This window comes from Scatophagus argus, chromosome 20 (genome assembly GCF_020382885.2).
Source record: "Scatophagus argus isolate fScaArg1 chromosome 20, fScaArg1.pri, whole genome shotgun sequence".
In the NCBI taxonomy this organism is placed as follows: Eukaryota; Metazoa; Chordata; class Actinopteri; family Scatophagidae; genus Scatophagus; species Scatophagus argus.
The window spans coordinates 20,473,281-20,493,247 of record NC_058512.1 but is presented as its reverse complement, the minus strand read 5'-3'; the positions used below and the strand labels follow the sequence as shown (position 1 = coordinate 20,493,247).

The 19,967-nt window shown below is 43.6% G+C and overlaps 1 protein-coding gene across 2 annotated transcripts in view; it reads right to left on the bottom strand.

The window, feature by feature from the left end:
* megf10 (multiple EGF-like-domains 10) overlaps positions 1 to 19,967 on the bottom strand; it is a 130,327-nt gene that overhangs the window by 57,066 nt on the left and 53,294 nt on the right. Inside the window, exons 7-14 of one of the 2 annotated variants that reach the window (XM_046374829.1) lie at positions 18,014 to 18,134; positions 17,523 to 17,659; positions 11,062 to 11,274; positions 8,370 to 8,544; positions 7,406 to 7,526; positions 5,805 to 5,831; positions 5,538 to 5,701; positions 4,910 to 5,012 (exon numbers count right to left, since the gene is read on the bottom strand). In XM_046374829.1, coding sequence (XP_046230785.1) covers positions 4,910 to 5,012; positions 5,538 to 5,701; positions 5,805 to 5,831; positions 7,406 to 7,526; positions 8,370 to 8,544; positions 11,062 to 11,274; positions 17,523 to 17,659; positions 18,014 to 18,134 — 1,061 coding nt within the window. The remainder of the gene's footprint in view (positions 1 to 4,909; positions 5,013 to 5,537; positions 5,702 to 5,804; positions 5,832 to 7,405; positions 7,527 to 8,369; positions 8,545 to 11,061; positions 11,275 to 17,522; positions 17,660 to 18,013; positions 18,135 to 19,967) is intronic. The other variant, XM_046374830.1, reaches the window with a different exon arrangement.

Sequence of the window (19,967 nt, the reverse complement as noted above, 5' to 3'; positions counted from 1 at the left end):
ATGAATCACATAATTAATTTTCTATGTAGAGGCCTTATGCAGTCAAGTCTTAAGCTTTTGATGTTGCTCTGATATTTAGATGTCCTGACGTAGTCACTTTAACCTTTAACATTACATCTACCTTGTTTATGTTGCAGTTAAATAAATTGTTAACACAATAAATGTTGCTTACAGATTCAATTGGAAAAAATAGCAATGAAGTGGAACAAGTCATGTGTTACATCAGATCTAAACACGGAGAGACAAAGACAAAGGAGAAAGTAAGCACATATTTCTCAGTTGAATATGAAATTTTGGCTCTGTCACAAACTTTATAGAACCGTGCTTTTCTTCTTCTTGAGGGAAGATTTTGCATAAGCTTTTGTTGTATTGCAAATGTTTATGAATGAAAATATAAATTCTAACTCTTAATTTACCTATGTAGACCAAAATGGATAAGAACACCATCACCCTCATCATCATCACCTCCGTCAGAGGAAGATGACCCTCCTGTACCTCTCCAGTGTTGGGTAACGTATTGCGTATTATTATTACGTCACTTCCTGTTCTTGCACTACTCATTCACTTGCTAGCGTTTGGTGTTCGGTGGTATTGGTGTCCTTCAGTCGACATATTTTGTGTTAGCTTTTACTGTGGCTGGTTCTTACAAACAAGTACACAAGCACTTTAGGAAAAGTTTATTAACCGCACGATCATCTAGATTCTTTCCTTTCCCGATCCCCGTCTGTTTGTCGTTCAGCTTAGCTTAGTGCTAACATGGCTTCTTCCACTCACTCTCCCTCTGCCTCTCCCTCTCCCGTCTTCTGTAAGGTGTGTGAAATGTTTAGCTACTCCTCTGCCTCCTTTAGTGAGAGTGAGATGTGTAGAAAGTGTAGCTTATTCATAGCCTTGGAGGCGAGACTAACTGAGATAGAGGCCCGGCTTCGTACTGAAGATCATAGTCCATTAGTCCCGACAGCTAGCCAGCAGCAGTTAGCCTGTGCGGACCGGCCTACTTTAGCTACTTTAGCTGATGTCAGCCGCCCCCGGCAGCCCCCTTGTAGCCGGGAAGTCAGGGAGGTTGGGTGGCGGTTCGAAAGAAGCGTAGTCCAAAACAAAGGCCCGTGGTTCACCACCAACCGCTTCATGTGTCTAACCGCTTTTCCCCACTCAGCGACACACCCACTGAGAAACCGACCCTGGTTATTGGCGATTCTGTTTTGCGATATGCGACCATAGTCAAATGCATCCCGGGGGCCAGAGCGGGCGACATAGAGGGCAATTTAAAGCTGCTGGCGAGAGATAAGAGTAAATATGGTAAGATTATAATTCACGTCGATGCTAATGACACTCGGCTACGCCAGTCGGAGGTCACCAAAGTCAATATTGAGTCGGTGTGTAACTTGGCAAAAACCATGTCGGACTCCGTAGTGTTCTCTGGTCCCCTCCCGAATCTGACCAGTGATGATATGTTTAGCCGCATGTCATCGCTCCGTCGCTGGCCGTCACGGTGGTGTCCAGAAAACAATGTGGCCTTTACAGATAACTGGGAGACTTTCTGGGGAAAACCTGGCCTCATTAGCAGAGACGGCATTCATCCCACCTGGGGTGGTGCGGCTCTTATTTCTACCAATATGGCCAAGTTTATTAGACAACCAACCCCCTGACAACCCAGGGTCAAGGCCAGGAAGCAGAGTCGCTGTCTTACACACTTCTGCTTCTGTAGGACTGCCGCCCTCCGTTAAAATTAGAATAAATAAAAATATAAATGCACACAGTAATACTAAGTTTAACAATCATATAGAAATAGTGTCAGTGCCTCGTCCTCCCAAAGTCCAACCAGCACAAAATTTAAGAAGTGTTAATCATAATAACCTCAAAAAAAATACATACTAGCAAATATTTAGAGCCAAAAAATAGGACAGTCAGATGTGGATTATTAAATATACGATCCCTCCACTCTAAATCCCTCCTAGTCAGTGATGTAATTATTGATCATCAATCTGATATATTCTGCCTCACTGAGACTTGGTTACGGGATGAAGAATATGTTAGTTTAAATGAGTCAACTCCATCTAGTTATATTAACTATCATGTTCCTCAAGGCACAGGCCGAGGAGGAGGAGTGGCAGCAATCTACCACTCCAGTCTTCAGATTAACCCCAAACCTAAATCTATCTATAGCTCATTTGAGAGTCTCACTCTCAGCCTGTCTCACCAAAACTGGAAGTCAGAAAAGCCAGTTTTATTAGTTGTTGTGTATCGCCCACCTGCTGCTGCTTACTCAGAGTTCCTGTCTGAGTTTTCTGACTTCTTATCTAGTTTAGTGCTCAGTACAGATAAAGTCATTATAGTAGGTGACTTTAACATTCATATGGATGTTGACTCTGACAGTCTTAAGACAGCCTTTAGTTCACTCTTAGATTCAGTAGGTTTCCTTCAGACAGTAAATGAACCAACACACTGTCATAATCACACCCTTGATCTGGTTCTCACCTATGGCCTAGAAACTAAGAACCTGTTAGTTGTCCCTCAAAACCCTCTCCTTTCAGACCATTCACTTGTAGTTTTTGAACTAACTCTAGAAGACCCTACAGCACACAACAAAAAGGTCTATTACACCAGATGCCTCTCTGAAGATAGTGTAGACAGATTTAGGGATGCAATCCCATCACAGCTCCCCTCAACACCATGTACCAGTACAACAGACCGTACTGATTTAAACGTTACTCCTGCAGCAATTGATTCTTTTGTTAATAACACTGCACTGCACTGCACACAGTTTTAGATATGGTTGCTCCACTGAAAAAAAAAGGTTACAAATCATAGGAGGCTAGCTCCTGGGTATAATTCAAATATACGAACACTTAAACAAAAATCAAGACGGATGGAGAGGAAGTGGTACTCCTCCAAATCAGCTGAATCCCAGAGAGTCTGGAAAGACAGTCTATTGGCATACAAAAAGGCCCTTCGTAAAGCCAGAACTGCCTATTATTCAACATTAATAGAGAAAAACAAGAACAACCCACGTTTTCTCTTTAACACTGTAGCCAGGCTGACCAAGAGTCGCAGCTCTGTTGAGCCTTGTATTCCTGCAGCTCTTAGTAGTGAAGACTTCATGAGTTTCTTCACCAATAAAATCAATAACATTAGAGAAAAAATCAATAAAGATCTTCCCAGAATAGCCGATATAGTGCCATCTCTAGAAATCTCTTTTAGTCCTAATTCACCTCTGGACAGGTTCTTGCCCATAGACCTCCCTGAGCTGACCTCCAGCATTAACAAATCTAACCCAACTACATGTCTCTTAGACCCCATCCCAACTAAGCTCCTCAAGGACGTCTTTCCCTTGATTGGCGTTTCCTTCTTAGATCAGATCAACTTATCTTTAACAACAGGTTATGTACCACAGGCGTTTAAAACCGCTGTCATTAGACCTTTACTTAAAAAACCTTCACTTGACCCAGACATCTTAGCAAACTATAGGCCGATATCCAACCTCCCGTTTTTATCTAAAATACTTGAAAAAGTGGTTGTAAATCAGTTAATTGATCACCTACACAGGAACAGTCTCTTTGAAATGTTTCAGTCTGGTTTCAGAGCCCATCACAGCACAGAAACAGCACTGGTTAAAGTTACAAATGACCTCCTCATGGCATCAGACCGCGGGGCTTGTCTCCATACTTGTTTTACTAGATCTCAGTGCTGCTTTCGACACTGTAGATCACAGCATTTTATTACACAGATTAGAACACGAGACTAGGATCACAGGGACTGCGCTACGCTGGTTCAAATCATATTTAACAGATATATTTCACTTTGCTCAAGTCAATAATGTTTCCTCTTCATATATAAGGGTTAGCCTCGGTGTTCCACAAGGTTCAGTGCTTGGGCCGATCCTGTTCACTTTATACATGCTCCCTCTAGGAAATATTATTCAGAAACATGGCATAAACTTTCATTGTTATGCTGATGACACTCAGCTGTATTTATCCTTAAAGCCTGAAGAAACAGAGCCATTAGCCAGACTCCAGGCATGTCTTAAGGACATAAAGGACTGGATGACCTCCAATTTTTTATTATTAAACTCAGACAAAACTGAGATCATTGTTCTAGGTCCCAAACACCTTAGAACTAGAATAGCTGATAATATTGTCTCTCTGGACGACATTACATTGGCCCCCAGTACGATTGCGAGGAACTTCGGCGTTATCTTCGATCAGGACATGTCATTTATCCATCACATTAAACAGACCTCTAAGGCCGCCTTCTTTCACCTCCGTAATATTGCTAAGATTAGGAGCGTCCTCTCTCAGAGTGATGCTGAAAAACTTGTCCATGCTTTCGTTACTTCTAGGCTGGACTACTGCAACTCACTATTGTCAGGATGTCCAAATTACTCTGTTAATAGCCTGCAGCTGATCCAGAACGCAGCAGCTACAGTTTTAACAGGAATCAGTAAAAGGGATCACATCTCCCTCATCTTAGCTTCTCTTCACTGGCTTCCGGTAAAATTCAGAATAGACTTTAAAATTCTCCTACTTACATATAAGGCCCTAAGTGGACTAGCCCCATCATACCTGCAGGATCTAATAGTCCCATATATTCCCAATAGATCACTCAGATCACAGAGTGCAGGTTTACTTGCAGTTCCCAGAATTCATAAAAGTAGAACGGGAGGACGAGCCTTTAGCTATCAGGCACCCCTACTGTGGAACCAGTTGCCAATCGGGGTTCGACAGGCAGATACCACCTCCACCTTTAAGACTAAACTTAAAACCTTTCTGTTTAGTAAAGCTTATAGTTAGCACCAAATAAAGTGTGTAGGGCTGGTAGGCATAGTTACACTCAACACACACTGTAATTTTACAAGATCTTTTCAGACTATGCATGGACATATCAGCCATGAGAACACTGTGTTAGGTCTTACCAGTCCAACCAGCCAGACAGTGGCAGTAACCAGTAGAGTGGTGACATCCATCAGCATGACTGCAGTCACAGCGTTCTTTACAGTCCAAACCATAGGTACCATCCTGAGAAGGACACCAGTAGTATTAAAATGTACAGTATGAGATTAAGTATACCGGTACAAGTACCTAGTAACTATACAAGTATAGCCTTTCATTCATTATAGTGGTTATAATAAAAGTCTGAGTTTAACTTAAGGCCCCAAAAATGAAATAATGAGTGCAATGATGGACACAAGATCCCATGAATAAATGCTTAGTAGAATAATTCAGTTCAATTCAGTTTAGTTATATAGCTCCAATTCACAACAAAAGTTCCAATTAGAGCAGGTCTAGACCAAACTCTTTTATTAAATTGTAATACAGAGAGCCCAGTGGCATTCATGAGTAAGGGGTGTCTCCTTTGTTCCAGTTCTGGGCTTTCTTTACCTTTTGTTTATTCATTTTTACTGGAAACTGCTTCCAGAATATAAAAACAAGTGCCATATATTCCCGCATCCTAGAAACCAAAAATATATGTGTATGCATGTAAATTTAAATAACATTAAAAAACAAATAAACAAACAAAAAAGCCCATTGTGTGTGTCTCACCTGGCAGTGCAGTTCACACCTCTCTCCTCTCCAGCCTGGAGTACAGGTACAGTGACCGTCCAAAGCATTACAAGCTCCTCCATTGCGACACAAGCAGGTAAGGTTACAGCCCAGACCCCAGGTTCCACTGGGACATTTGATGGAGCAGTCCACCCCATGCCACCCTAATTAAATGAGGTCAGTAAGATTCAAACACAAACATTCCTTACTTTCCCTTGACAGTAGCGAGAATCATAAATTATTACTCAATGTAACAAAATACTTTACCTCTAAAACAGTTTCCTGGACATAAGGCTGACAGCAAGTTATGTTGGTTATAAAAAGGTAAAAGGTATGGATTACTACCAAAAGAGTTGTCTGAAAGAAATATCAGTTTCATCACAAGGTCATTCCACTACACCTCGTAAAAAAGAGGTGTCCAGAATACGAGGAAAACAAATGACTGAGGTGCAAGTATACTTTCCCTTGATTGTAGCTAGCATCATAACCATTACTCAGTACAACAAAATAAGCTACCTCTGGAACATTTTCTGTGACATAAGGCTGACAGCAAGTTATGTTGACCTTACAAAGGTAATAGGCATAGATTACTACCAAAAAAGTTGCCTCACTCTTGTCTTACTACTTTCATACATATCCCGCATCACTCTAACTGAGGCCTCAAATAAATGTCTTCAGAATCAGAATTCCTTTATTTATCTTTTCAATCTTCTTCAATCCTCAAATCAAAATTTTAGAGGTTGAAAAAAACACATTTTAACATTTTAATATACTCACAAAATTAATATATTACAAGCTGACAAAATTATCTGCAGTAGCGGATAAATCCACTGAAAAACAGACACGACACAGTATCAGATTCCTCTCATCTCTCTGTCCCTCCGCTGTGTATCTTCAGGTTTCAGCACAGCCACAGATTTGCTGCGTTCAATTACACTTATTATGGAATATGATGTTTCTCTTTTCCTCTCTCCCTTAAGTAGCTGATGTGCTTCTCCAGAAGTATTTTTAAATGCTCATCAACTTACTGTGGCCGGCCATGTTTTCCATTTCCGATCCGGATCTTTCCAAGTTCCGAGTGTAATTGAATGCAGCAGGAGCAGGGGCATTTCTCAGCCACGACAGGCTACACTGCTTCTCCTGTACCTTCCTCAACAAGACTTAAGTGGCAATGCACCATCTCAGCCAATACTGGGTAGCTACCCAAAGTGTGCCTTTGGTACAACATTAAGATCATTCAATCCTGTCTGGTACCTCACACGACCATGGCTAGAGTATTCTGTTGTGCAAGACGCCTGCTTCTGTTTTCCCTGTCGGAAATATGGCAGCACTGTTAATGAGAAGGTTGTTGTTTTTACCTTAACTGGTTTTAACAACTGGAAAGCAGCACTTGATTGAGACAAGGGGCTACAGAGGCATGTGTCTAGGAACAACCATGTACCATGTGCAAATTGGACAGATCTGGAGGTAGAGGCCTGACAAAGTGCAATCCACTTCTCCAGGTTGGGGTTGGACACATAGCAAACAACCCAATTCAATGAAGAAAACACTGTTACTATAAGCATAGGAAAGTGCTGGAGCATGATGTGTATGCATGATGCCCCCTTCACAATTCTGACTGCCCCCTCATATATGCCTACCTAGAACCGGCCCTGACTCTCACATACTTCTCCGGCACTGCAGACTTCCTCATACAATACCACAGCTCCTCTCTTGGCACTCTGTCATATGCTTTCTTTCTAAAAAAATGTACACAAATTATATGGTACACGATGAAATACATTGACATTAAAACTATTACCACTAATGCCTCTAGTTGGGATTTGAGCACTTCTCCCTCTCACTCATGAATTCTCATCCTCCCTCACCTGGTTTACAGGAGCAAGATCCATCCACAGGTGAACACTGAGCTCCGTTCTTGCAGATACAGCTGTAGGAACAGTTTGCTCCATGTGTTCCTGCTGGGCAGGAGACTGAACAGTTGGGACCCTGAGAAGGTCGATACAGCATATAAATAGTTAGAACTACTTACAAGGCAGTCACACACTATCAAACATCCTTTAAATCAGGCATGTCAAACTGGTCCACAGAAGGGCCGGTGTGGCTGCAGGTTTTTGTGCCAACCAACCAAGAGCACACCGTTTGACCAATCAACTGTCTGAAGATGGAGATCAGTTGATTAAATGAGTCGAGTCTGGTGTGCTGCTACTTGGTTGGAAAGAAAACCTGCAGCCACACCGGCCCTCCTGTGGACCAGTTTGACATGCCTGCTTTAAATGTACAGCTTGACCATCAGCAGCACCGAAAAGACATCATTGTTTCATCTGCACTATTTGACTAAACTAGACAGCTGTTTCTGGATTGGGCAGGCCACAAGAACCTAGAATACATCCACACAGTCAAGCCTCAACTCCAGCACGCCAGATGGATCCCTGCCTCCCCCTTCCGGTTCACATGTGGCTACGAACCTCACCTGTTTCCCCTGTTTCCAGAGGCTGAGAGGGAGCTACAGCTTCCATGGTTGTGTGTGTGTGTGTGTGTGTGTGTGTGTGTGTGTGTGTGTGTGTGTGTGATAAGAGCATTTTTCTCATATTGCTATAGTTCTGCTGCCACTTCATAAGAGCATTTTTCTCATTACTATAATTCTGCTGCTATATTTTTACTGATACCTTCAAGATGCACTACTGAGTGGAGCCTTGCACTGGAGAATTGACATTTAAAGTAAATACACTTTTAAGTTTTGGCTCCTAAAGTATTAGTATTTGGTCAAAGTTTGCTTGCTCTGATTCAGGCAGCTGAGCCATATATAATATATAAAAAACATTGGTTTACCATAAAGCCTGGAGCACAGACACACTCTCCAGTCACACTGTGGCAGTCCGCGCCATTCAGGCATTGACACAGTTGCCGGCATGACTTGCCATAAAATCCTGGGGTGCAGATCTCATTGCAGGAGAGGCCTGACCATCCAGGCTGACATGTACACTCCCCTGACATTGGGTGGCAGCTGATATTAAAGAGAGAAAAATACCATGGTTAAAGTTTGTACTTAATTATTTAGTTTTTGCTTATATTGTCTACTTTAGCTTCAAAAATTTGGAATTCCTCTTTCATTAACTCAGCAGTTAAATTTTTTTTGGTCTACTAAAGGTAGAGCTTAAAAGGATTAGAAATTAATACGTTTTTATGTTGTCCGACCACATCCAAAATCAAATAGTTTCTCCCTGTTCTGAATGGGTGCATTCCTAAACATGACAGGCTCAGTGTCAGTGTGTTGGGCATCCATCCATCCATCCATCTTCTTCCGCTTTATCCGGGACCGGGTCGCGGGGGCAGCAGCTTGAGCAGGGATACCCAGACTTCCCTCTCCCCAGACACTTCCTCCAGCTCTTCCGGGTGGACCCCAAGGCGTTCCCAGGCCAGCTGAGTGACATAGTCCCTCCAGCGTGTCCTGGGTCTTCCTCGGGGCCTCCTCCCGGTGGGGCATGCCCGGAACACCTCCCCGGGAAGGCGTCCAGGGGGCATTCGGAACAAATGCCCGAGCCACCTCAACTGGCTCCTTTCGATGTGGAGGAGCAGCGGCTCTACTCCGAGCTCCTCCCGGGTGACAGAGCTCCTCACCCTATCTCTAAGGGAGCGCCCCGCCACCCTGCGGAGAAAGCTCATTTCAGCCGCTTGTATCCGAGATCTCGTTCTTTCGGTCATGACCCAAAGTTCATGACCATAGGTGAGGGTAGGAACGTAGATTGACTGGTAAATTGAGAGCTTCACCTTGCGGCTCAGCTCTCTCTTCACCACGACGGGCCGGTACAACGACCCCATTACTGCTGTCGCTGCACCAATCCGCCTGTCAATCTCACGCTCCCATCTTCCCTCACTCGTGAACAAGACCCCGAGATACTTAAACTCCTCCACTTGAGGCAGGAACTCTCCTCCAACCTGAAGGGGACAGACCACCTTTTTCCGGTCGAGAACCATGGCCTCGGATTTAGAGGTGCTGATTCTCATCCCAGCTGCTTCGCACTCGGCTGCGAACCTCCCCAGCGCACGCTGAAGGTCCTGGCCTGAAGAAGCCAACAGGACAACATCATCCGCAAAAAGCAGAGATGAAATCCTGTGGTTCCCAAACCAGACACCCTCCGGCCCCTGGCTGCGCCTAGAAATCCTGTCCATAAAAATAATGAACAGGACCGGTGACAAAGGGCAGCCCTGCCGGAGGCCAGTATGCACTGGGAACAGGTCCGACTTACTGCCGGCAATGCGGACCAAGCTCCTGCTCCGAGAGTACAGAGACCGCACAGCCCTTAGCAAAGGACCCCGGACCCCATACTCCCAGAGCACCTCCCACAGGATGCCACGGGGAACACGGTCGAATGCCTTCTCCAAGTCCACAAAACACATGTGGACCGGTTGGGCAAACTCCCATGAACCCAAGCACCCTGCGGAGGGTATAGAGCTGGTCCAGTGTTCCACGACCAGGACGAAAACCGCAAACCGTTGGGCATCCATCTTAATCTATTTCGCAAATGACACATGCCGCCTAAGGCTGACTGCAAAAAATTGAATACAACATGTTCCAATGACAGTATAAAATAAACTACTGTGCAAAAATGTATTTCGAACAGCATTCACGATCAGCAGCACTTTCAGATAGCCTCTGCTTTAAAGGCATTTCTGGAGGGTGTTTCACTCAGTTCTTCAAAAGAATTTGTGTGAATTAAAAAAGACAATTTGAGACACAATTTCAAACCCTGCCTTATTTTCTCACCTCCTTTCATCTGAAAAATCACTGTATGAAGTGTGCCTGTCAGATTTTATTTTCTGAAAGTAGCTGCCCTCAGTCTGACATCAGAGACTTATGGGGTGATGGCCTTCCCCATGCCTTTTTTTGTTGGTAAAAAAGCTTAACAAACAAAGAATGTACATAAATAAAAGACACTGGATAAACATACACACATGATCATATAAAATAAAAGCAAATTGTATTAGACTAGATTAGATTAGGCAGGGTGTGTGTGGGTAAAACACAAGGGGCCCATCATTTCATAACCGTTCCTTTACACAATGATTTGAAAGATTACATCTAAAAATAACTAAACTTGACTAACAAAACAAAAATGGCCGACTAACTAACAAAATAGCCCATATCCAAACCAAACCTACTTTATTGTTACCAGTCAAGATTTCTTAAAACTATGTATATATAGGAGCTGATCAATACTGAGGGACTGAAATGTTGCCATTATCTGCCTATAATTGCTAATAATGGTGTTTAATTCACAGCTGGCCCAGCTGACACAGTGCTCCCTTTGAGGAGGAACAGAACAGCTGTTCTCTGCAACACTATATGCATCCGCCAGCTGCACTAGCCTAACTGTTAACTAACTGATAACTTACAATCAGTTACAGGATCAACAGTCACACTAAAAACAAATACACACACTCAGCACATGAAACACTTCTACCTGATTTTAGATTTTAACACAGACTCACAAAGTCAGTCGCTGAGTCAGTGGCAACAAACCTGAGTGTGTTCTGTGAGTAGCACGGACACTTCCTATCACATTGGAGGCCATAGAGTCCTTCAGGACAAAGTCGGACGTCGCATGTCTTCCCTGTGTATCCTGGGTCACACAGACACATTCCGTTGGTGTGGTAGCATTTGCTATTGTTCCTACAGCGACATGTTTTGGCACAGCCAGCACCATAAGTACCAACTGGACATTCATGTTGGCACCTGTATACAGTAAGAGACAATGATATCCATGGTCAATTATTGGTGGAGGTGAACAGTTACATTTCTCTCAAGAATGCTGCATATGTCAAGTTGAGTCAAGTCAGTTTTGTTTACACATACAACGTAAAATCATAACAGAATTATCCCAGGGCACATTACTCTTTTAAATATTATTTACATAGACCCAACAATCCCAAATGGGGACATAGAAAGGAAAAAAAAAATTAACAGGCAGAAACCTGTTAAAAAACAGGCTCTCGTGGGTGACCATCTGCCTTAGGGAATGTCAGGGTTTGAGGTGTCTGTTAGGTTTCTTTTTTATTTGTAGTTCTCCTGCCCTTGAGTCTGTTTTAGATTTTCATTTCTTTTCATTTCATTGCTTTTCTGTCTTTGTGTGTTTTCCCTCCATTTTTGATTGCTTGCCCCACCCAGATTGTTTTCACCTGTCCAGTCCCCTATAAGAATGAGGCAATGTCCACTCTTGGTGGAACACTTTTATTTCTGCAGAAACACAAAAATGCATTTACAATCAGGAGCACTTTCTGTAGCCTGTGCACTTGACCAAACTCATCATGCACTGACTATTGCTTCTACACTACTTGTCTCAGCAACTGATTCCCTGTCTACTGTAAGCCTTAGAGTGCCCTTTACCGACAAAGCTGAACTTAGCAAGAATAACACACTCGTCAAAACCCACTTATTGAGACATTGTGATATAATGATACAGGCAAGTAGTTTTCTCTTCTCTAGTTTGTAGACCTTAGCTTGTCAAAATTTTAAAGGAGGTCAAACACATAGTGCTACATCGATGTCAGTTTGTCTGTGTTCCCTACATTTGGCATCCTGTGCTCTGTGCCCTCTGTCATTCTTTGCTTTGAACTATTACTACCTGGACTCCCAACTTCCTAGTTTACTGTTTTGGAATGTTTTTTTGTTTGTACTGTACTGTGTACTGTTACCTAGACTGCCAGTTACCTAGTTTGCTTCTATTCCTTTTAAGTAACTTACTTTTAAGAGTAAGTTTATTCATTAAAGCCTTTCGTTCACCTAATCCTCGTATTTGTGTCTGCATATTGGGTCCTCCATTTTGTAACTCTTAACAGGGAGAGCAAGAGAGAGAACATACACATGCAGTGCAAGTTCTTCATGAGATAAAGTAACAGCATTGATAACTGCACCATGATTACATGGTGTGAGTTCAGAGACTGCTGCACCTTTGTTTTCATGGAGACGCAGTTCAGAGACAGAGTTCCAGGTGCTGCCATTCAGCTAGACAGGCTCACCTCATTCCATGTGGACAGAAATGTAGCTCTGTGTGCTGAGGCTCGTGGTGGTGGCTTGTGTGTTTACATCAACACGTAGTGGTGGAAGAACCTCTGTGCTTGTTTATAACTACTGCTCATTGCCGATGGAGTTTATCATTGTCAGATGCAGACCATTTTCTTTACCACGGGAATTCACCACTCCATTCATGGTTGGAGTGTATTTTCCCCACAGTGCTGAAGCAAAGGACGCACTCTTTGAACTCTAGTTCAAAGAGCCAACTGCAGAATGCTCACCTCAACAGAGAATTCATTGTTTCCAAAAATTTCAACCACGCAAATCTCAAATCAGTTCTCCCTAGATTTTACCAGCAAAAAAATTTACTTTAGAACGAGGGGAGCAAACACACTTGACCTTGTTTATTCTATGGAATGGTCTGCTGGGGCAGCAGCATCTCCACTGCGGACAGGAAGAGACAAAATCATTAGGAAGGCCAGCTCCATCCATGGGAGCCCTGCTGACCCAGTGCAGGTGGTGGGGGAGAGAAGAATGATAGTCAAGCTACCCTCTCTGTTGGAGAATGACTCTCTACCCCTGCACGAGACTCTGACAGCACTGGGCAACTCCTCCAGTGGCAGGCTGATTCACCCCAAGTGTGCGAGGGAGGAATACCACAGATCCTTCCTCCCTCCTGCTATGAGTGTACAACCAGCACTGCTCCCAGCAGACCCCATGCACTCCACAAAAACTGAATCTCAATAAATCATTGTACAATAATCCCCCATCTCCTAGTGCAATACAGTGACTTTTTACTTTTAATAATTTAACAATTGTGAAATTCTGTAAAACCCTTATCTTATTTTATACTGTGACTTTCACACCAATATTGTCACTTTAATATAGATACTGTCACTTTAATGTCATACGGCCCACTCTATACTGTCTGCTGTCCACATTGAATTGTACTGTATTGTACTACACTGTACTTATTGTCTATACCAGGGGTCGGCAACCCGCGGCTCTAGAGCCGCATGCGGCTCTTCAGCGCCTCCCTAGTGGCTCCCTGGAGCTTTTTCAAAAATGTATGAAAATGAAAAAAAAATAGGGGGGAATATATATTTTGTTTTAATATGGTTTCTGTAGGAGGACAAACATGACACAAACATTCTTAACGTTTTCCAATGCTGTAAAAATGTTTATAATAAATATTAAATTTCAACATTTCTGTCAACGACGATGTGCGTCACAGCCTGCGACACACGTTTCAGCGCGGCGCAGTGCCACGCAGGTGGCTGTTGTAAACAAACCGGCGGGTGCGTCATGGGCCATGGATCCCAAAGGGGAAAAGCGAAAGATAGCTGATGAGAACAGAGGATTCAAGGAAGAATGGACCGAATCATCTGCTTTCATTGCCGATTGCCTGCATGTTTGCTTTGTAATGAGAAGTTGTCAAATAACAAAAAGAGTAATTTGGAAAGACATTTCCAGGGAAGGCATGCTAAATCTGCAGCAGACCACCCAGTTGGGAGTGAGAGGAAAAGTGCGATTGCTTTACTTTTGGAAATTAGAGGAGCGCAAAAATAGATTTAAGAAGTGGATTGCATCTCCAAACTCCACTTCTGCTGCTAGTTTTGTTGCAACCCGGGAGATAATAAAGCGTGGAAAACCGTTCACAGATGGTGAGTACATGAAGGATTCATTCATCAAATTAGTCATTTTGGTAAGCTAATATAGCTAATATACACTTACAGCCTGTGTTCCCTTCATATAAGGCTTATATAAGGCTTTTAATTTTTTTGCGGCTCCAGACAGATTTGTTTTTTGTTTTTTTTTTGTTCAATATGGCTCTTTGAACATTTTGGGTTGCCGACCCCTGGTCTATACTGTTATCACACTGTCCTTAGTATTTGCACTTGTCTGCCTAATGTTTATACCTCATGTTTAAATGGGTGGATTTTGTTTATTTTTTTGTTTTAATTTTTGCTTATTTTATTTTAGCACCATGCAGTATCTTGGAGAAACATTGTTTCATTGCTCTGTGTACTACACATAAATGGATGTACTGACAATAAAAACTCCCTAATCTTGCAGTATACAATGAAAATGTGCTTGTTTAGAATTCAACCTCAATCAATTTGCATGTCAGTCCAACTACCCAAGCTGTGTTTCAAGATGAAATGCTCTCCTTCTATCCCATCATTCGCAGCAGGCAAAAAGGGGAAAATATGGACCTCATTAATAGTTCATTTCAAATGACAGTTTGACAGTGACCAATATTTTAACATCACATCACACATCCATTTCACCCATCAGCATTGTTAAAATTTAAATTTAAATTTAAGGCCTCTTCAAAATATCCTTCTTGTAAAACACTGCCAATAAGCAGGAAAATTCCTTTCTCAATTGTTGGTGTTCCTTCTTCCCAAAGGGCAGATAATGCCCCCTTCACTGGGTTTGGGTGTGGCTGGCCCAGTTCCAAGCAGGGCAATACATTTGACATTTGCCTTCCTTCCTTTAAACCCCTACTTACCCATAAAAGGGCACTTGGAAGTGCTATTCCCATCTGGTGACTGGTCTGCTTAAGTGTATGGTTTGTGCTCTTTGATATTGCTAATTATATGTGATTAAAATCCTACATGGTGCTCTGCTGAGACTGACTAGGCTTCCTGCTCTGTTCTGTGAAGAATGTAGCATGTCATAATCAGGTCCAGTGAAAACAAGAAAGGAGACCTTCAGTCTTTTATCTCCCAGAGCAATGAATATTGCTTCATCAATTTTGGTGGAAATCAACTGTCAGTCAGTATCTTAGATTACATGCAGAAAAAGAACCTTATTCTTTATTTTCTTCTTTGTCAACAAATGCCAAAGAACAAAACCATTAGAGTCTGTTTCCATCCGATGTCCATTTCTCTGTATCTTCTTACAATTCGGCCTGTCCGTGGCTCTCAGACCCAGGCCTCTTATCTCCTCTTGTTTGAGTATATGACTGTGAAATGCCGACCACACTATCTGCCTCGGGAGTTTACGGTGGTGTTTGTTATGGTTGTTTACATCGCGCCGGGTGCTAATGCTAACGAAGCGCTATGGGAGCTACACAATAACATCCGCTCACTTCAGAACAAGCACCCAGAGGCTTTTTATGTGGTTGCATGAGATTTCAACCACGTGAACCTGACAGACACTCTGCCTAAGTTTTACCAGCATGTCACCATACCGACACGGGGAAATAAAACGCTGGACAGTGTTTACACATACAAACGAGACGCATACAAAGCTGTCCCCCACCCCCACCTCGGCTTCTCCGACCACATCTCCATCATGCTGGTTCCTGCCTACCGTCCGCTGCTCAAATGCCACACACCAACACAGCGGACCATCACCGTGTGGCCCACCGCTGTCCGTGAGGGAGAGGTGGACCTGGAGGACTATACATCTGCTGTCCTCAGTTACATCCACAAGTGCACAGAGGATGTCACCAGTACCAGGACAGTAACAACCTACCCAAACCAGAAACCCTGGCTGAACGCGGAGGTCCGGTCTCTGCTGAAAGCCAGGGATGCTGCGTTTAGGTCAGGTGACAGACTGGCACTCAGGGTGGCGAGAAGAAAGCTGACTGCAGGAGTGAAGAGGGCCAAGACCGCATACGCCCAGAGGATCCAGGAACACTTTACATCCAACGATCCACAGAGCAAGTGGAGGGGCATAAAGTGCATCACAGACTATAACACCAAAGATGCACAATGCCCCACGGAGCCCCTCAGTGTGACCCCAGCAGAAAGATGTCATATCTTCTGTGGTCCACACAGCTCTCACCCACCTAGAAAATAAGGACTCCTATGTCCACCTGCTCTTCATGGATTTTACATCAGCCTTTAACACAATCATTCCACAGACATTGATCCACAAGCTCAGTACTCTCAGACTGAGCTCCACCCTCTGCAACTGGGTCCTGGACTTCCTGGTGGACAGGCTGCAGACCGTGAAGATCCACGACAACCCCTCCTGCCCCTATCACCCTCAGCACCGGCTCTCCCCAGGGCTGTGTGCTGAGCCCCCTCCTGTTCACCCTGCTAACACACGACTGCTCAGCGCAACATCCAAGCTGCCTCATCGTGAAGTTTGCGGATGATACAGCTGTGGTTGGACGCATCGCCAACAGCGACGAGGCCGACTACAGGCAGGAGGTGGAACGCCTGGAGGGTTGGTGCAGAGAGAACAACCTCTGCATCAACGTGAAAAAGACCAAGGAGATGATCGTGGACTTCAGAAGGGGAAGACATCTCCCCCTTCCTCCCCTGTACATTTTAAAATTTTGAATTAAAATCAGCTTATGAGGCCTATCTTTGATTTCAGTTCAAGTTAGGTAGTCAGTTCAGAGGTCGGATAACATTTGCTTTTGAAAAGCTTCTCACATATAAATGGCAAGAAATATGGTAGTAGTAGTTATTTTTTTGTTGTTTGTTTGTTTTTTGTTATTTTACATTTATTTACAGATTGTTCATTGTATTACACAGATTGTGTGCAGAGGTCACTTGATGTGTGAATAAGCTTACATTTCAGCATGGAGTTTTGAGACTCTTTTCAAATACTATGTAGTATTTTTACATGGATATTTTTTCTGGTGTCACCTGACTTCAACCATTGCTGTGGCATTACTGACTACTTTTTTTTCACACCCAGCGAGAGGCTGTGTTCATTCCTTGACATTTATAACAGTTACAACCACACTCATACTCATACTGTAGCATGAGCTGAGCCATCAGTTTAATCAAAATGTGCATGATTTTGCATTGGAACTTTAAGCTTAATGTTTCAGGTAACCAAATATCTAACATAATTTTGATGATTTATGCTATTCTGGGAAATATCAGCGCGAGCATCTTTGGGATTCTGTGCCTTGAGGCAAGCTTTAATACCATAACATGCTGTATGCTGCATAGAGTACTGTAACATATTATTATTAATATTCTAAAAGGTAATCTTGCCGTTCTCCTGTGTATCCAGCGCTGCAGAGACACTGTCCAGTGGATGACACACAGAAGCCGTCATTGTGACACTGACATTCCTGGGAACAGTTTTGTCCAAATCTTCCCTCTGGACATGGCTGGCCACACACTGTACCCTGCACACAGAATCAACAAAATCTTTAAACGCATGTTTTTTTCTTTAGCTACCTCTCATCATAACATTTTCTCCTCTGGTCCAGCTCATACTGAGGTGCTATCATGTATAGTTCTGTGTACTAGCATGTTTGGGATACTATCATGACTTTGAGGATTAAGGACTATTTTCCATGTCATGTACATTGTCTTAATGATGCTTTCTTCAGTCCAAGTTACCCTAAAATTCTGCTGGTTCTTAGTACCTCGGACTTCTCTCGCAGTATTTATTATCGACTGCTTACTAATTTTAGGTGATTTTGCTCATAAAGTTAGTTATTCTTCTAGAGTTCAGTCAAAGAATTAGTAATATGTACCATCCATCCTGCAGGGCAAGAGCACTTTCCAGTCACATGGTGACACACTCCTCCATTTTGACATGGACATCTCTCCTCACATTGCTGCCCATGTTTACCTGGAGGACACAGGTCTTCACACCTATTAAGAAAAAGAAGTGTCCAGTTAATATTTGTCTGCTTTTGAAGGCTACATATATAAGTTAACTTTATATAACTGTATTACAGCTTGGTTGAGAGGTGCAATTCTTAAAATTGAGCATTATTTCACATTTATTTTCGGTTACAAATTATCATGTCTCAGAACACAGAAATTCAAAATATCAGTGTACCCTTATAGTCACAAGATCTCAGAGAGGGCTATCCTCCAAAAGCAAAGGTTACTGATATTGGCATTGAGATTGGCATTACCAGGGCACCACCCTGGAGCCAAGCCTGGGATTGGGACTCGCAGACGAGCGCCTGGTGGTCAGGTCTCTTCCATGAGACCCAGCCGGGCACAGAATCAGAATCAGAAAAACTTTTATTGCCAGGTAGGTTTCACCTACGAGGAATTTGTTTTGGCAACTGGTGCAGCAGACATACACAAGAAGAGAATAAAAACGATAAACAGTGAAATGCAAAAAGTATACATATACATACATCTGTATATGCAATGGTAAACATTGCATAAACATTTGCAGATGGCCATGCATTTTTATAAAGTGCAGAGTGATGATGTGCAAGGAAACTGGATGTGTGTGTGTGTGTGTGTGTGTATGTGTGTGAGGGGCTGGGGGGTGTCAGTGGCTGACTTCTCATTTGTTCATGAGCCTGACAACAGAGGGAAAGAAGCTGTTTTTGTGGCGAGAGGTTTTGGTCCGAGAGGACCGCAGCCTCCTGCCAGAGGGGAGCACCTGGCAGGAGGCTGCGGAGGCTGCTCCCCTCCTGCCAGAGGGGAGCACCTGAAAGAGTTTGTGTCTGGGTTGAGAAAGGTCAGCTGCAACCTTTTTTGCTCTCCTCAGGATCCTGGAGGTGTACAGATCCTGAAGAGAAGATAGGTTGCAACCAATTACCTTCTCAGCAGAGCAGATACACTGCAGTCTGCTAAGGTCCTTAGCAGTGGCAGCAGGTGGTGATGGAGGAGGTGAGGATGGACTCTATGATGGAGATGTAGAAGTTCACCATCTTTGCCTGTGGCAGTTTGAACTGCTTCGGCTGGCTCAAGCAGAACATCCTCTGCTGTGCTTTTTTGATGAGGGAGCTGATGTTCAGCTTCCATTTGAGGTCCTGTGTAATGGTGGTTCCCAGGAAGCGGAAATCACACTCCACAGTAACCACAGGCGAGCCACACAAGATGAGGGGACAGGTGGGGGGTGGTTTCGTCCTGAAGTCCACTGTCATCTCCACTGTTTAGAGGACACTGAGCTCCAGGTTGTTGAGCCTGCACCAAGTCACCAGACGGTCGATCTCCCATCTGTAGGATGACTGTGGGAGGTGGGGGAGGTGAATGTGTCAGGATGGACCCATTGTCTTTCAAAACGGTAGTAATGGTTGTTCAGCTCATTCGCTAGGCACATGTTGTTAATGGAGTGGGAGGCCTTGGGATGGTAGTTGGTTATCTGTCTGAGCCCTCTCCAAACAGGAGCAGAGTCGTTGGCTGAGAACTGGTGTTCTCAGAGTACCGTCATTTAGCATTTCTCACCACATTGCTAATGTGTACTTTGACTCCTTGTACCTCTCTTTGTCCCCACTCCTAAACGCCTCCTCCTTGAGTTCAGCAGTGAACCAGGGTTTATCATTAACACACCCTGGTGCATGATGGGATACAGCTGTCCTCACAGAAGCTGGTGTAGGAGGTCACCACCTACTTCTCCTCCAGATTGTTGGTAGCCATCCTGAACACATCCCAGTCAGTACAGTCCAAACATGCCTGCAATACCTCAATGGCTCCACCGCTCCTCACTACAGGTTTGCACCGTTTCAGCTTCTGCCT